Source organism: Eptatretus burgeri, chromosome 3, assembly GCF_056783735.1.
Source record: "Eptatretus burgeri isolate ZD-2024b chromosome 3, Ebu_testis_v1, whole genome shotgun sequence".
Classification (NCBI taxonomy): domain Eukaryota; kingdom Metazoa; phylum Chordata; class Myxini; order Myxiniformes; family Myxinidae; genus Eptatretus; species Eptatretus burgeri.
Window position 1 is genome coordinate 98242900 of NC_140963.1, and position 17451 is coordinate 98260350.

At 42.3% G+C, this 17451-nt stretch overlaps 1 protein-coding gene across 8 annotated transcripts in view; it reads right to left on the reverse strand.

Moving 5' to 3' along the window:
- Positions 1-17451, reverse strand: part of MCTP1 (multiple C2 and transmembrane domain containing 1) — a 265879-nt gene that overhangs the window by 57959 nt on the left and 190469 nt on the right. For all 8 annotated transcript variants that reach the window (XM_085874635.1, XM_085874636.1, XM_085874633.1 and 5 more), the window contains 4 exons: positions 16370-16463; positions 3631-3733; positions 2895-2997; positions 464-565 (listed from right to left, as the gene is read on the reverse strand). In XM_085874635.1, coding sequence (XP_085730761.1) covers positions 464-565; positions 2895-2997; positions 3631-3733; positions 16370-16463 — 402 coding nt within the window. The remainder of the gene's footprint in view (positions 1-463; positions 566-2894; positions 2998-3630; positions 3734-16369; positions 16464-17451) is intronic.

Below are 17451 nucleotides of genomic sequence, written 5' to 3' on the forward strand. Positions count from 1 at the left end.
CAGCTCAGACATTGGCAGAAAAAAAGAAGAAATAAAACAAACTTAAACGGTGATTTAGTACTCCTGAGGTGTGAGACCTTGTCCTTAAACCCGGAGGGGTATGATATAAATTAAGCATAAATGCATCTTTCTCCAGGCTATCTCGAGAGGGCAATGTGGTTCTTATCAGACAAATCTTCATCAAGTTATGGTGAAAAATGCTAAAATGTCTATAATTAGGTCATGACCTTAAAATAGGTCAAGGTAAAAAAAAAAAAACATTATGACAATTCACATCCTCTCTATTCACATTATTGGTGCAAAATTTCATTGCGAAAGTCCTAGCTGGCTCAAATATACAGCTCGGACATTGGCAGAAACTTCAAAGCAGGAGGAGGCCATTAGGCCCATCAAGTCTACGCAATGTTTTTCAGCCTATAATTGTATATTATGAGCTGGTTATTAACTTATGAGCATTACTCACCGGATTAAAAATCACATCCATCTCCAAGTGCACTATTCCCTTCGTGCATCCAGTTAAATGCTTGTTTTTCAGTGCAAGCGCCTTATGTTCTCCGTTTTTGATCTGAAAAATATTGATAAGTCCTTCAAAGGTTGGCTGAGTAATGGACAAGTTGGTAAACCTAAAACAAATCGATACAGACGAAATGTCTATCGAGTGAGTGGCGGTCACTACACACGGACACAATGCATTTTACAGTCAAGACGTATGTATCATCAAGGAGACCCTCTGCAACCACCTTGCATCTTCATTGACTGCTATGCTAAGAAGATACCGATAGAAGCTGTCTCATTTAATACTGTGGCGTGACCTATTGTCAGCCGTGGAAGAGCTGTTGTCAACAGGCAACAGCAAGTTAACAAAATAAATGTGTAGTATAACGTTGGTTCCAGGTTGTTTAAAAATTAGTACTGTTGGACCCCACTATTTGTGGGGGATACGTTCCTGAAAGATACTGCGAATGTCAGCGTCAGCGAATGTGGGGCATTGTTTGAAAAAAAACAGAGTTGGTGTCAAAGCCACCCAATGCTCGCCTGTTTATACATTTATCGTTTTTAAAAGACGTCTAATAATATTTTTTATAAAGCATTGCAGTGAAGTCTGATCCAAATAATTTCAAAGCAATATATGTATTTGTATATTGTAATCAGTAAAAAATAGTCTGGTAGATAAAAACATTGGAAAGGAAATAACTTGCAACAAAAACTTTAACATTTTCACGCTCACGCTCACACTCACGCCGGGGGTATCGTTATAGCTCTCTGTTCTTCGAACAGGCGAGCTAAAAATTGTATATATTTTTTTATTTTTACATGGTCTAGGTTCGTGGAGGAGTGATTAAAAAGAACAAATCAGGACACAACATAACAAAGGGAACAGCAGGAGAAAAGGAAAACAACAGGGTGGAGGGAGAAAATAGTCGGAGATGGACAATCAAGGGATGCAGGTAATGACGCAGGGAAAGGGAGAACATAAAGGGTGGACAATATGGAAACATAAGCGAAATTGTGTTTGGCCAGTTTGTGATTTTTTCTCAAGGTCTGAGGAGAGGGAAGATGCTGATGCCTGTCACGAGAGAAGGATGAGAGGTGTCACAGCAAAGAGTGGAATCATCAGCAAAGAGCTAAAGAGGGTTTTCCAGAATCAGTGAGATCATTTAGGGAAGTTAGGACTAATACGGGGCTTAGAACACTGCCTTGGGGTACTCCAGCCTTGACAGTGAGAGGGGATGAAGGGTTCCATTGAGAGTCACATGTTGTCTATGAGATGGGAGGAAGTCAGTAATTCAAGAGTGGAGTTGGCCTTGGATTCCATAGGCAGACAGTTTGGAGAGCAAAGCAGGATAGGATGATAGACTGTATCATCAACTCGAGATATGTGCAGAGAGACGGCCCGAATCTCATGATTGATATTGAGGGCCTCCACCATTGTTGGGAGAATAGAAGTAGCATCTCCAAGGTAGAGTGACCAGGTCTGAATCCAAATTGTGATCTGAGATGAGGCTGTTGGAGAAAAGGAATGATTTTATGTCAATTGCGAAAATGGATTCCATGACCTTGCTGATGATTGGAAGTACAGAAAGCTAATTGGGATGTAGTTAAGGGGATCTGTTTTTGCACATTTTCATGTTATAATGTGATGTTGGCTGATTTCAAATTTCCCAGGTGGATAGAGAATACCAGTCCTGAAGTGCCAAAAAAACCCTCCCCAAAAAAAAAAAACGTGAATACACGAAACATGAATTTTGAATCAGGTCACACTTGATGACCTGTGAATACACAGGGTCCACAAATAGCGAATCCGTGAATAGCAGGGTTCGACAGTACTTAGAATGGTTGACATGACAAAAAAAATCTCAGAGGTAGCACACACTCACCTTTGAATTGGCTAGTCTGGATTTGATTCTCACCCCAACTATGATTAACCCATCATCCTGGTGCATTGCACGTAGAGAGTTTCATTGCTGAATGTGCCCACCCCACCTTCCAAGGGGGTGTTAAATCAGCTGTCCTGTCTGTTTGCATTCACTCGTGGACGTCAAAGATCCTTTCCAAAAAGTAGGCCACTGGGTACCAATCGATACATGGGCCAAGTCCTAAATTCCTGAATTAATCTAACAGGGCCACTGCAACAGTAGCACAATACCCAGCAATGATGCAACCAGCATGTGCATCAATGAGAAGTTGAGGTTGAGGGATTTGTCACACAATGGCCAATGTGTTATATACAGCGGTATATTTACCAACTGCTTGGATGTAAATGGCATACATTATTATATCTATTACCAACGGCACCTCGATTTATGTTAGTCATGCAGGATAGGCTTTGTAGATATTCCTGTCACTTTAACAGTTTAACTCAAAACCAAATGCTGTAAAAGTTTAAGACTTACGGAGAGCACTGGTATGGCGATCTTCCCAAGAAAGTCAACAGAGCGGTCTCGATCTTCATCATACACCGTCACTTCCAGCACCGAGTGAAAGTCTCTTATGTTACTGAGAGGGAAATGAATACATTAATAAATTCACCCTTTCCCCAGGTTACTTTTGCACCAGCTTCCTGTCTGGCTATGAGAAGCATGAGGTGAAGTCATAAGGTTTTCCTCCTGATATATTGTGTTTTTTTTTTTTTTCCAGAGACAAACACATGAATGCTGAAAAAAAAAAAGATCAAAAACAAGATTTTGGTTGTTTGAGTGTTTGGGTGGCAGAAGTGGTGTCGATGAAAAAGCAGGGAGTTTGACCATGCAGCAAGGAATCATGGGCTCACTAATTTGTCTTTCAAATGGAAATCTACACAAGACGGGAGGCAACCGAGAAAAATGACAATTGACAATGGAAACACATTAAAGCTTTTCCACAACTCAATATCAGAAACAGTGATACGATTGCTTAACAAACCTGTTTCTATCTCTATATCTCTATCTCTATCTCTATCTCTATCTCTATCTCTATCTCTATCTCTATCTCTATCTCTATCTCTATCTCTATCTCTATCTCTATCTCTATCTCTATCTCTCTCTCTCTCTCTCTCTCTCTCTCTCTCTCTCTCTCTCTCTCTCTCTCTCTCTCTCTCTCTCTCTCTCTCTCTCTCTCTCTCTCTCTCTCTCTCTCTCATAAGGGTCTTACAATGTGAAAACCTTGTTCCATTGGGGGTTGAGGGTCTTGTAGACAGTGTGAGTAAGCAGACGATCATTATCCAACTCCACCACGCAAAATGGATCACTTTTTCCTGGGGAGCAATGACAGCAACATAGAACAATGTCAATCACTTCCTCGTATCAGTCACCAGTTATTGTGGGGGGGGGGGCGGGGGGGATGGAAATCACGCATTGTCTGTTTGAATAGCCAAGTCAGAAAAAAACACTTTGTTTAAAATGAAAAAAAACATACAGTAGGGATGGAATCCCCCCAAAAAAACAACAAAACAAGGAAAGAAGGAAGGAATGACAAGGTAGGAATGACACCACAATACAACGTGACAATCCTTTCACGGATTGCCATCATGACATTTTTGTTATACGTGGAAATTGTAACAATTGTATTAAGAAGTCTATGTTAAAGGTAGTTGTAGATGTGTAGTGTGGGTTGGTGTAATTGTAAATTTTATTTGTTGTGGGATTGAGACAGGAAAATCAAGTTGCAGGTAACGAACCACATATCTGGGAACCAATTAGGAGCGAAGGGTTGCCGGCTTTCAGGATAAATACCAATAATTATCGATGGATTTTGAACTGTTTTTGATAATAAAACAAATATATGTATACCCTGAGATAATGTATTTTTGTTAAATTAGGGTGAAATTATTTAAATGAAGGTGAGGTTAGAAGTGATCGAGTGACAGGAGTAGTGAACATTTGCCGTCTGAGTGATTGGACTTCCGGTATCCCCACGTTACAAATTATTCGCTTTTATCTAAAAATTGCAGTTTGAGCTTGAAAACTTAGTAGTTTTCAGGTAAAATCGGATTTTAGGATCGCGGATATGTGGTTGGTTACCTGAATATCATCTTAAGGGGCTTTAATTGTGGCATCGAGCTTTTGATACAGTCTGGCATCCTGCTTGCTCTTCAAACTTTCTGCATTTGGCATACAAGGCCAACTCCACACGTGGCTTACTGACTTCCTCTAGCCAAAGTTTGGCACTCAACAGAATCCTTTCATCGCCTCTCCCTGTCAAGGCTGGAATGACTGACCCAAGGCAGTGTTCTGGGCCCAGTCCTATTCCTGATCTTCATGAAAGATCTCGCTGCCTCTCTGGAAAATCCTCTTCATGTATTTGCTGATGACTCCATCCTCTGCCGTGACATTCCTCATGCTTCAGACAGACAGTCTGCAGCCGCTTCACTCTCTTCAGATCCTGACAAAATTACAAGATGGTCAAACACTTGGAACATGTCTTTCAATCGTGATAAATCTCATGCTCTCACTCTCTCTCCAAAAGGACCATCTGGCAACCCCCCACCCACGTATCTGCTTTCTTTACAATATTCTTGAGGAAGTTCAGTCATTCAAACTCCTGGGTCTCACTATCAGCCATGATCTTCATTGGGCAAAACACATTTCAAAGTTGGCCTCCAAAAGCAGCCTCCATCATACAAAGTCCTTCCTTGGCACACCTGAACTTCTATCTACCTAGAAGGCTTTCATCCGCAGCTTGATGGATTACTGCTCTCCCACTCTGGGCTTGCACCCTTGCCTCATGTCCAGCTTAATGCCATGGAAACCAAGAAACTTTAAGATCATTGGAATCTCCCACGATGAAGCTGAGTCAATGTGCCAATCACTTTGCCATCACCGACAGGTCGGTGGTCACTCTATCTTCTTGTGCCTCCTTTCTGGTCTTGCACCCTCTGCCATCTGCCCTCCAGCTATCAGGAAGGCACACACAGTCCACCAGCAACCTCCTTCCAGTGAAAATCCCAAAATCCAGAATTACTGCTCACCTCCATTCATTTGTTCCACTTTTTCTCCACCTGTGGAACTAACTTTCACCTTGTCTTCTATCTCTTTCTTCCCTCCAGATCTTCAAGAAAGCTGCTCACCACATCTCAGATCATCCCCCATCCAAAACCATGATCTATTCTACACCCGTTAAACCACCCTCCCTTATCCCCTCCACAGTTTTTGCTTCTGTTTCCATCTTGTTCACCCCTTGTGTTCTCCTCTACTCCTCATCATTACTCACATCCCTCGTTTGTCCTCATGAAGAATGAAATCACCGACAATTATATGCATATGAAATTTGACTTCAGAGTTTTGTGATATTCCTGGGCAGTTATTCTTTGGCCCTTTTGGACATAGTGGCACAAAAATCAAAATAGTTTGTTCCAGATAATCACATAAAGCTCATTAGTTGCAACTTCGTGAAATATATTTGATGTTGAGGAACCCCTACTCTTCCACTATTACGGTTGTCTCTTTTTCTTGTTGTTTGGGGTTGAAAACAGAGAGCACTCAATCTCCTATCCAGGTTACCATATCAAAGGTAAAGGATGTTCTCACCTGAGTTGGCACAGACGTAGATTATTTTTTCCCTTTCATTTACATTTGTCGTGTTCTATTTTTCCTCCTGCTCATTCTTCTTTTCCAATGAACTTTTTTTTTACTCAATAATAAATTTTTACATGAAATAATTTAAATATGATTCTTACCTCCACCACCGAAAGTGAAAGAGGTTATGTTTTCACCCCTCTCTGTCTGTTTGTTACTTGGCAAACAATTTTTTTTTCCAAGTATATTGGTCTGTCGCATTTGTCTGTCTGTTTGTTTGTCTGCTTGTCACACAATTTTTTTTTTCCAAGTATATTGGTCTGTCGCATTTGTCTGTCTGTTTGTTTGTCTGCTTGTCACACAATTTTTGGCCACAGTTTTCAAGAAATCATTAAGAATTTTTTGTGTGTGTAGGTGACCGGCCAAGAACATCAGCACTTAATTTTGGTGAAGATCCGAATCCGGATCTAGATCTGAGAATTTTAAAGTGATTCTTCACCATTGAGAGATAGGGCCAAAATGATACATAGCACAATATCTGAAAAGGTTATGGATGGATTCACACGAAACTTGGTGGACAGGTTGGGAGTACCACAAGGAAGAATTGATTCAATTTTGTTGAAGATCCGATCTGGATCTGGATACAATAATTATTTAATTTTTAACTGATTCTTCACTATTGAGAAATGGGGTTAAAAACGAAATTGCATGATATCTCAAAAAGTTGAGGATGGATTCGGATGAAACTTTGTGGTCAGGTTGGGTGTATGACAAGGATAAATTGATTCGATTTTGTTGAAGAACTGACTCCGGATCCAATTCTGACTCCGCACGATATTTCAAAAATGTATTGGGCCCGATATGTTCTCATGAATCAGGCATTACGCGGCGGATGTATGCGCTCTTCTGAGTGCCCTTCTCGTTTTCTTTCATGTTTGATGCTTTTACAGCAACACTTAGGGCAGCTATTGTTGCATGAAATTTAATGTTTGTTCCAAAATATTGCTTTTTTGATTTCCTGGATATTCTCAGCAATGAGCGATTCACTTTTTGTAACTACGAACACATATAAATCGTGAAGGTTGATCTTTTCCTCATTTTTAAACACTAGATCTAGGCTCATGGAAGAGTGAGGTGACATAGGGTAAAAAGGCAAAGAACTGGCAATGAGGCAGTGTGGCCTCCACAGGTGGACAAAACAAGCAAGGGAATGAACTAATAGGAGAGGAAGAGTGAGTGAGAGCGAGAGCGAGAGAGAGCGAGAGCGAGAGCGAGAGAGAGCGAGAGCGAGAGCGAGAGAGAGAGCGAGAGCGAGAGCGAGAGAGAGCGAGAGCGAGAGCGAGAGAGAGCGAGAGCGAGAGCGAGAGAGAGCGAGAGCGAGAGCGAGAGAGAGCGAGAGCGAGAGCGAGAGAGAGCGAGAGCGAGAGAGAGCGAGAGCGAGAGAGAGCGAGAGCGAGAGAGAGCGAGAGCGAGAGAGAGCGAGAGCGAGAGAGAGAGCGAGAGAGAGCGAGAGAGAGCGAGAGAGAGAGCGAGAGCGAGAGCGAGAGCGAGAGCGAGAGAGAGCGAGAGCGAGAGCGAGAGCGAGAGCGAGAGCGAGAGCGAGAGCGAGAGCGAGAGCGAGATAGAGATAGAGATAGAGATAGAGATAGAGATAGAGATAGAGATAGAGATAGAGATAGAGATAGAGATAGAGATAGAGATAGAGAGAGAGAGAGAGAGAGAGAGAGAGAGAGAGAGAGAGAGAGAGAGAGAGAGAGAGAGAGGAGATCTAGACTGGAAGGGATGCGGATTTTTAAAAAAAATACAACAGAGAAGCCACTGATTGTGAAGTCCATACAATATTTGTCAATATGAAATCAAGGAAGGTGTTCTGGAATTGGTTCATAATGTATTCAAGATCTTTCCTTTAAATCACTTACCTGGATATCATAAAAATGCAACAGACATGAGACGAACAATTTGATGAGAGCAAGGCACCTCATGCGCTTCAATTTGATAGTATTAAAAACCGAGTGAAAATTCCGTAACATCGCATGATGATTACAAACCGGGATACGGAAAGATTGTTACAGTTTTCCACCGATGCATTTTCCTTCAGTCAGGATGGCCTCAAAAAGAAGTACGGCTTGGCAGAAACTAAACGGGCTTGTAATGACCCAAGACTGGCAAAGCAATTATTCCTTCCTCGAGGCATACGAATAGAAAAATCCCATGAATTGTAGCCCCAACTCCTTGCCTGTCACTATGCATTATTCTACGAGAGCCAGTACCAAAGGAATACTTAGTGACAGAACTGATAATAACAGGGCACGTATTAATGGATTGCTTAACTCTTATTCATAGTTGCATCGGCTTCCGTGTCAGGTCGAGGCAATAACCCGTTGCGGTGCGACCACCGAATGCCACCGAACAAAGATGAACATGAAATAAAACTTGAATTTTGTTGAAGGTTTTATGTTTTGTTGAATCCATTTGAACTTGTTGTTGTAGTAGTAAAAATTTTTTTAAGTGTAACCCACTGCATTTCTGCAATGGCCAGTAATGTTTGAATTGTGTAAATAGTCAAATACCTAAAGGCTGCAGGTGAATAAAGTTCACACTGTTGTTCAATGATGTGTGAATGAAAGCAGGAAGCCCCATCACCAGCCGTGCATGATATGAAGCACGTGGGCTTGCGGGTTGTGCTGAAAGCTACCAAGATCATGGGCTGGTTCGGGGTGAACATTCTGTGGCAAGAGCAATATTATGCATTGCTTAAGGAGCAAAAGCATGGTCTTGGAAGGCTTTAATTGTGGCCTTACTTTGAATGTTGTGTCACTCGACCAAGTGAGATCTGATGAAGGACTGAACAACACAGGTGTTGGGTGTCAACCATTTATTGAGTCACACAAAAGTACTGGATGTGCCGAGAGATTGAAAGAAGAACCAAACCCTCCAACATGTCCCCTTCATGAACAGCATTACCCTCACACTACAGGACAACATGGCGACCCACAGACCTTATCGCTTATCACATGTTTGCCCGTGACACCAACAGGAGATCTGATTGTATATATTAGGTTACTTACAGTATATAACTTCCCCCATGGACTCTTCTGCTGGGGTGACATTGAAGATAACCTCTCAATGTCTATAAAATACTCCAATGGCTTAGCATCTCAAACAGTCTCTGACAGTGAAGGCTCACACCAGCCTTCTCATGGCAGGGTTGTTTGTAGAGGTGAAAGGCGAATCACTGGTGCCTGAAAACCAGTTGCTTAGGGCAGATCGGTCTCATTAGCCTTGGAAATCAGCTCATCGAGGAGAAGGAAATTCTGAATCTAAATCCGACAATGCCTTGCGGTTCAGGTTTTGAAACTAAAGGCGGAGGGTTTAACGGGGTAAAGGCAACAATCCTTCTTAAAGGAGGTGGCCTTTGCATCCGTTAACCTGTGAGCCACCATTGGGCAAGGTGTACTACCCCATTTTAGCTCCCTGATCAGGGTTACATGAAGCCATGGGAGCATGTCTTGGCCGGCCATGCAAGCAGCTGGCGCATATTTCCAGTAATGGCTGCATGGCCTCGATGCTCGGCAGAGGATTCTCTTTGGACAACAATGGCTCGGATCACCGGTCTAGTATAGGCACTGCCCAGACGAAGGTAATGGCAAACCACTCCGTACATTGCAGGAGAACAATCATGATCTAAGAAATAAAGGGAGTAATAAAAATAATAAAAATTAAAAAACAATCATGATCTTTATCAAGGAGATAAAGATATGATGCCAGATGATGAGCCTTCTCCCTCCCTCACCCCTCCCCCCACCATCCCCCACCCCAAGGTTTGAAAGCATCCAAATTGCTACTGTGGAAGAGAAAATAATTTTGATGAGTAGGACTGGCTGTTATGATGGGACTGGATCAAGGTCGCAACAAAATCGAGTCACTGAAGTCGCCCTAACAGAAAGTCAAACTGTGAGCTTCTCAAACATTCACAAAATTGGAACATGAAATGTAAGGTCAATGAATCAGTGAAAGTTAAAGATAATAAAGAAATGGAAGACCAAGAAGGAAACCTGAAGACGTAAAGAGCAAAGATGGAGTCATCAGGAGGAACCTGGATAGGATTTGAGTTTCAGCCGCTACTCCACAACCCTCAAACCCATCCAGGTGCAGCCAAGTGAGCCTTACACAAAACTTTCTTCAAGAAAGATCCTATCACAGATAGGGTTGAAAGAGGCAATTAAAGTAAGAGATGGAGAGGACAAGAATTGAAATTTGGGGGATAAGTGAACTTCGATGGACTGGTTTGAGGCAGTTTCAATCTGCCGATTGCAAAGTATCCTTCTCTGGTCAAGAAACCCCGAAAAGCAATGGAGTGGCGGTGATTTGAAATCAGAAAAGGGAAAGGACAGTATTGAGATACGACCCAGTCAATGATCGGTCAATATCAGTGAGGTTGAAGCTCACTTGGGCAATGGAGAAAGAAAGGAGATCATATCACGTATAAGCCTGGTGTTGGCTTTGTAGTTAGGGTGGCTGGCTTGGGATCTTAGGTCCTGAGTTCAAGCCCCACTGAATTAACACTGAACTAACTCAGGTGGGGTTGACTCAGCCTGTCATTCGAGGTCGGCGACAACAGCTTGGTATAGGGGCATAGCATCAGTAGCATTGTCATGTCACAACACAATGATTGCTACCCGGCAGCCAAGCTGCCATATGCAAGAAGAAGAATAACACGTATGTCCCTCTTGCTATGATATCATGTCGGCCACTCTGGCTTCGCAACCATCGGGCAGATGGAAGGTGAGTTTGAGTTGATCCATTTAACAGCAAGGCTATAGTAATGGAGTCAAGAAGCTTTTGGTATATAACATCCATCAGCAAGCCAAACTTCCTTAAGAAATAAACTTCGATGATGGGAGTGGGCAATAGAATGAAGACCCATCAACCTGCCCACCTCGAACCAGTTACTAGTATCATTTATCACTCCTCAAACATAGGGAGAGAAGACTTGTTTTGCAGCCTGAAGATTGAACTGTGATTTAGAGTGGCAACATTTAACTCTGGAAGGAGGAATAACACTGACTTTGCGCAGCTGTATCAACCAATAATTTGATCCTCGTGAGTTTGTTTATGATATTTATTGGGCGACTGTTAGGGTCACAAGCTGCATTCGTCTCATAATCACTGACTTTCCTGTTTCACTGTTTGGCAAAAAGGGTGGGTTGTGAAAGAGCAGGGAGGAATGCACTTGTGTGCATTTGAGCCAAACCACCAATTATTCCAGCATTATCCTTCTGAGTGGCATTCGAGCTGCAGCTGCGTGACAATTCCATCCCCCCCCTCCCACTGGGTCATGTTTCTGCCTTGCTCGTCTTTCAGATGACAGGAAAGAAGATGCACCTGAGCTGTCAAATGGTCTCCCTGTTGCTGCAAATGGTTGATGTCTGTGTTGGTTGGAACTCATGCTGTTGCTCCAGTTGATTTTGTGGCAACTGTCGCAATGGTAGACAAAGCTGGGGTGGCGACCTCAACAATCTTGTTGGTCATGTCAGCAAGTTGCTGGATATTCACTGAATCGCCTGTGGAGACGAGGTGAGCCTTGCACTGCTCTGCAGGTGTTGGAGGAAAGGTTGTTGAAGTTGCCTGCAAAGAGCAGCCTCATATTACGAAACAACTGTAATGGTTTCCAGTCACCCAGTTCCTCAGAGACCAAGGGTTAGTGCAGGCACTTTTGTACAGGCCCAGAGGTATCAACCAGTTCGACCTTCAACACATCATAGTGGTTGGTCCTGGGTGTTTCAATGAGCAAGTCACGAACCTCCGAGGAATATTCAGGTTAGAGTGAGGCCACAACATAGGCAAAACACGTCTCTTCGGTGGTAGTCGCCCTCATGAGGAATCGAGCCTCGACCTGCCGAACCAAATAGTTGGATAATTCAGCCAAAACGGAGGTAGCTTGAGGCTCACGGACAACACAGCTGAAGATAGGGCTGAAAGAGACAATTAAGCAGAATTCTGGTATCTCATGAAAGATCACATCGGGGTCACCAATGAAGGGAAATCCAATAGATTACTAATTTCCACTTACCAAACATATCTGCAAGCCAAGGCTGGTTGCTGCCGGGCCTCTCGAGCCTCTCGAGGATGGCTTGGCCTGGACTGGTTAAACTTCTTTCATGAAGAGACTATGTCTTGTGAATGAGAGTGCAAACATCACCATGACTGAAGTCATTGACAAAAGACTTCAATAGCTTGAATCCGCTGTTCGCTTAGCATCTGTTAATGGTAATACAAAGCCTTGGTCGTAATCCCTTTAAAACTTTGTGAAAGTCTAAACTGTCATAGCATAGGATGAGTATAAAATAAACCTATCCTAGGTTTTGTTATTTAAAAAAAAAAAACTCAAGTGAAAAATTAAAAGAGCTTGCGATTTAGCAATTTAAAAATTAAAAATGCATTTAGAGAAAGACCCAAAATTAAAAAAACAAAAATAATTTTTTTTTATAAAAACGTAAACAACAAAATTATATAAACGTTAAAAGAAAAAAAGAAAAGTGAAAAAATAAATGTCAGTAACCAGAACTTGTTTCCCGTGCCAAAGCCAAAATGCTAATGGGATTTCCACGCTGGACAGCCAAGCACAGTCATTGCTTTAACCATGCCAGTTCTCCACGATCACCAGCAGTTGCGAGGAGCCTGCCACCAATGTCATTGATAATGTGGGACGTTGATCGGCCATAGACCCCCATTGTTGCGATGGCAATAGGTTCAAACATGTAGGACTGACTCAGGCTGGTGTATTTCTGGCACTTCATGTTTTCCGCATAGATGGCCGCTGCTCCAGCCGTAATAACTATGTTGTTGACATGGGATTCGGCAAACATGTCGACACAAATGCAGTCCCAAGTTAGAATTCTATCGTTCTTGTAGGGAACAATACTCAAGCCATCAGGGCGTGCATTGTCGCCATGGTAAAAACCAAGGGGTACCAAAATAGATGGTTTGCCTGACCACGTCATTCAAGGCAGCATGTCTTTGTGAATGACTGGCACTAAAACGGCATGACAAACCATGATGGCCAAGGGTATCCATTGTTGTACCGCATCAACACTTATGATGCTCACAGACCGTCGCTCCAACTCGCAGGGTGACCTCAACCCTCAGAGACTCTGGGTAAAACTGGGTTCCCAGGGAGGGAACATGGAATGTGTGGAGGCATGCCCCACTCTCCTTGGTTGCTGCGGCCACGAGACGGGCTCTGGCGACTTGATCAGCTCCGTTCCTCAGGCTGGCAAACGACACTCTTGCCGCCTCAATATCCCAAGGTTTTTGGCTGAGCCATTTCGTTATTTACATGCAAAGAGTAATATAAATGCGAGACTATATCAGAATAAAATCCTGATATTGCCTGTAGAGATGGGGAAGGCTTGGGCCTTACTGGTTTGAGAATGACAACAGCAGGATGGTGACGATCAACGGTGAGCACGACTGGGCCATGCTCCAGAAGTTCCACAATGATCTCGCCCAAAAGGTCACCCCAAACCAGCTCAGCAAACCTGGTTAGCAAACCCCAAACCACTTGGTTTATGCAGGATGGTGCACCCCGCATATAGCTGGTGACACCATCACTTTCCTGCGGCAGCTCTTCAGAAACCGCCTCGTTGCCCTGGGTACCGCTCATGACTGGGCACCCCAGAGCCCAGACTTGAACCCTTTGGACAACTAGTTCTGGGGGGCTGCCAAGGGTTCTGTCTACATCAACCACCCTGCCACACTCGATGATCTGAAACAAGAGGTGTCAGACTACCTCTAGGCAGTGCCACATGAGACCTACAGGAAAATTGGACAGAACTTTGGAGTCAGTATCAATGCCTGTCTGAACATCGAGACACATCAAGGGGCACACATGGAGAACGTCAATTACAAGGATTTTGCGTAAATGCCAATTTCAGACCTTGGGCTCTCACGAACTCTAGCAGTGATTTACTGCAATAGCAATCAGTGAAAGAAAATACAATGTCATAAGCTTTCAAAAAATGTTTGCTTCATGTTTCTGAGGTTTCTGTTTCTTTGTAAATAAACATTTAAAGTTGCATCACTCTTTTTGAAACACCCTGCATGTCATTTTGGTGCCATGTCTCATTGGTAAGAATCCCGAAAAAATTTTTTATAGTATCCAGATCCAGATCCACATCCAGATCTTCACCAGATCTTCATCAATTCATCCTCGTTACAAACCCAACCTGTACACCAAGTTTTTGTCTGAATATATTTTTTGTGAGATATCCTGCTCACAAACAGCAGACAAACAGGGATGAATACGCAACCTCCATCGACCTTCGGTGGTGGAGGTCATAAAGCTGTCCATTACTGAAAGTTAAATAAATCTCAAAAGGCTTTAGGAAACAACTTGAAGCAACGTGAGTAGTTTTGTACAAAGCAACACACGTCGTATAATCATCATTTTATTTATTTATTTTATATTTCATGGGAGGGGGGGGGGTATTTTTGTACTGTGTTGTATTTACATATCATAATTTTTCTTTTTTTCGAATTGGTGATTTGTATGCATCTTATAATTGACAGATATGATAGCAGAGCAATTCTGCCATCCAATGTGAGGTGACTTGCAGGTATTTCACAGTTGAATTATTTCATTATTAAAATTCCCTTTGAGTGTGGTCATTTTGATTTGAATGAAAGTAATTTGCAGTTAGTTCATACTTTTTATAGATATGAAAGCAGAACAACGCTGCAAAAAAAAGGGAAATGGACTTACAAACAGCTTTGAGGATGTCTATACATGATGAAAAAAAAAGATGCGAGAATTTGAATTTCCCTCCCCCTTGAATGCTTCATTCCTCGAATCTCCTTTCCTTCCCCTCGTTGTCTTCTCCAACTCATCACCTCTCATTTTTCCTCCCCGATCATCCCTCGGCACAGGCAGGATAGTCTCGGGTTACGTGCACTCCTCTTTGAGCTGCGATCCTGGGTTTGAATCTCGATCCGGCTATAAACTGTCATACTGGTGTATCACAGGTAGGGTGATTCATCAATGAATGTAAAACAAATAGAACAAATACCACGAACCCTTTAAAATGTCACAAGTGGTAGTTCATCCGCCAGGAGTAAAAGAGGAGTTAAAGTTTCGGCCTTAACCCTTCGTCAGGACAAAGACGAAAGAAGAAGGAAACCTTTCTTTGCCTGACCTAGGGTTAAGGCCGAAACTAAAATTATTTCATTCACGGCGGATCAACTACCATTGGAGGTATTTTAAACAGTTAGTGGTACTTGTTAACCTCCGCCATCGAAGATGGATGGAGGTTACTGTTTTCACCCCTATCGGTTTGTTTGTTTGTTTGTTTGTTTGTGAACAGTATTATGGAAAAACTCCTGGACGGATTTCGACAAAACTTTGGTGGGGGGATTAGGTATGGTCCAAGGATCATGCCATTAGATTTTGGACTTGGTCCCAAAAAAAAACTTTTTTTCAAAAAAATTTCGATTTTATTTGAAAAATATTTGAATTTTTTTTTTTTGCATTTCTACATGTTTTAAGTGATTTCCAACCCAAATGTCCTCCAAAAAAATTTTTTCCCCCCCAAAAATTTTTTTTTTCCCAGTTATTTCCCAAAAAAAATTGTTAGAGAAAAAAAAAACCAGAAATTTTGCAACTTTTTTTTCAAAAATATTTCGATTTTAATTTTTGGGCATTTCTACATGCACGTTGATCTAATTTAGTTTATTCAATCGTGGTTCAGGAGAGTCTGATCCGTTTTGACCTACAATGAATAGGATATCAGGTTCACTTAAATGACCCAGCAGTATTGGCGGCGGAGGTTTTGCACTATACCGAATGCTCCCGCTCTAGTTTGCTTTGTTTTGCCTTCCTTTGCTGCCCACGCAGACTGATAATTTTGTGCTGAATTTAGCGAGCATATTCTTTCTTTCGTTAACATTGATTCCTCAACGTGTGTACCATCCCTCAGATGGACGTTACACCGAGTGTTCTCGCTGCTGGTGTTAGTTGATGGACCTGAAATAAACCAAGGTGTCCTTCATGAAGAGTAGGTGAATTCTGAATACAGCATGGTGCATAATCACAATAATAATAATAATAATAATAATAATAATAATAATAGTAATAATAATAATAATAATAATAATAGAATCCTCCCTTTCCTCAATAGTTCCGAAAACTAATTTACTCCTCCGTCTTCTCCCTCCTTGCGCACATACTACGGAGATGACCGCCCCTGTAGTGCAGCAGTCACCAATTAAATTTTTAACAAGAAATTAATATTTATGAAATGGTCATCGACAGAGAAAAGTACAATGTCTTGAAGTGAAAATGACGTCATAACTACATAAGGTACAGGCAACGTCCTCACCAGTAACATCGGCAGCCATGAGTCCTTCAGCACGGATAACTTTCACCTGCAGAAACCCCACATCATCCATGCACTGGAACGAACGAGTCAACGCCTGGGAAGGAAAGGGATTAAGAATCGTAAAAATGATGAGCAGGAGAGAATCGCATGTTTCAAGGATGAAAAAACAATTGTTGGCGTTTTCACCAAAACCGTCTCGGCCTTTTGTATTCAAATCATGTCAAGACTTAAAATGTTGTAGCCGGACCCACAAGTCATGTCGGACCTGATGGCATGATGACAGACGTGTCATGACAGATTCTATAATGTGGAGACAGAGTTAGTAAAATACAGTGGGCCGACGAACAGATTATTCTTCAAAAATTCTCATGGGATAATCAGAAAAAAGCAGTCCAGGAACGGAATAAAAATCCATATTATTATAAAATCCTACAAGTTGATGAATAAAAGATTTAATGATGAACCTGAAATGTATTCGACGTATCAAGAGGTCTTTTTGGCTTCGCAAAGGGAACTAACTCTCACAGCAGGCGGTCAAATAACACAAAATGGAAATGAAGAAGTCATCAATTCCTTTATTCGACATTTCTTCTCGCCAAATTAAAATCCCATGGATCCTTTTTATATTCTTGTTCTGGCGATGTGCTACGGTCTGTCACGTCTTGTCTCTTGTCATCGCCCACAATGGCGCGCTGTCGCAGAGTGACAGCTCGTCAGAAGGATGTCTTATTCCTCCATTCGAGAGGCCTTTAATTAATGTCACAGCCTTGACCCTCAGGCTTGACATCACTCCATCTTTCGCCGGGCTTCAGCGATTCCCTATCAGACCACTGACCTCACATCACGGGTTTCTTTCACTCCGGCACTATCGGGGTTCACGCGTGTATCTCAGCTCACAATCTTTGAGGGCGCAAGAGCCTCTCGGCAATTCAACTCCTCCATCTCTCTCGGCCATCCTAATCAAATTGCCTGGACAAGAAAATTCGTGGTAATTTTTCCACCCGCTCTCGAATAAGTGTGCCTATCAAATGTGGACTACGTCAAATTTAGAGCAGAATGAAAAGGCCAGGTGACATTTTCAA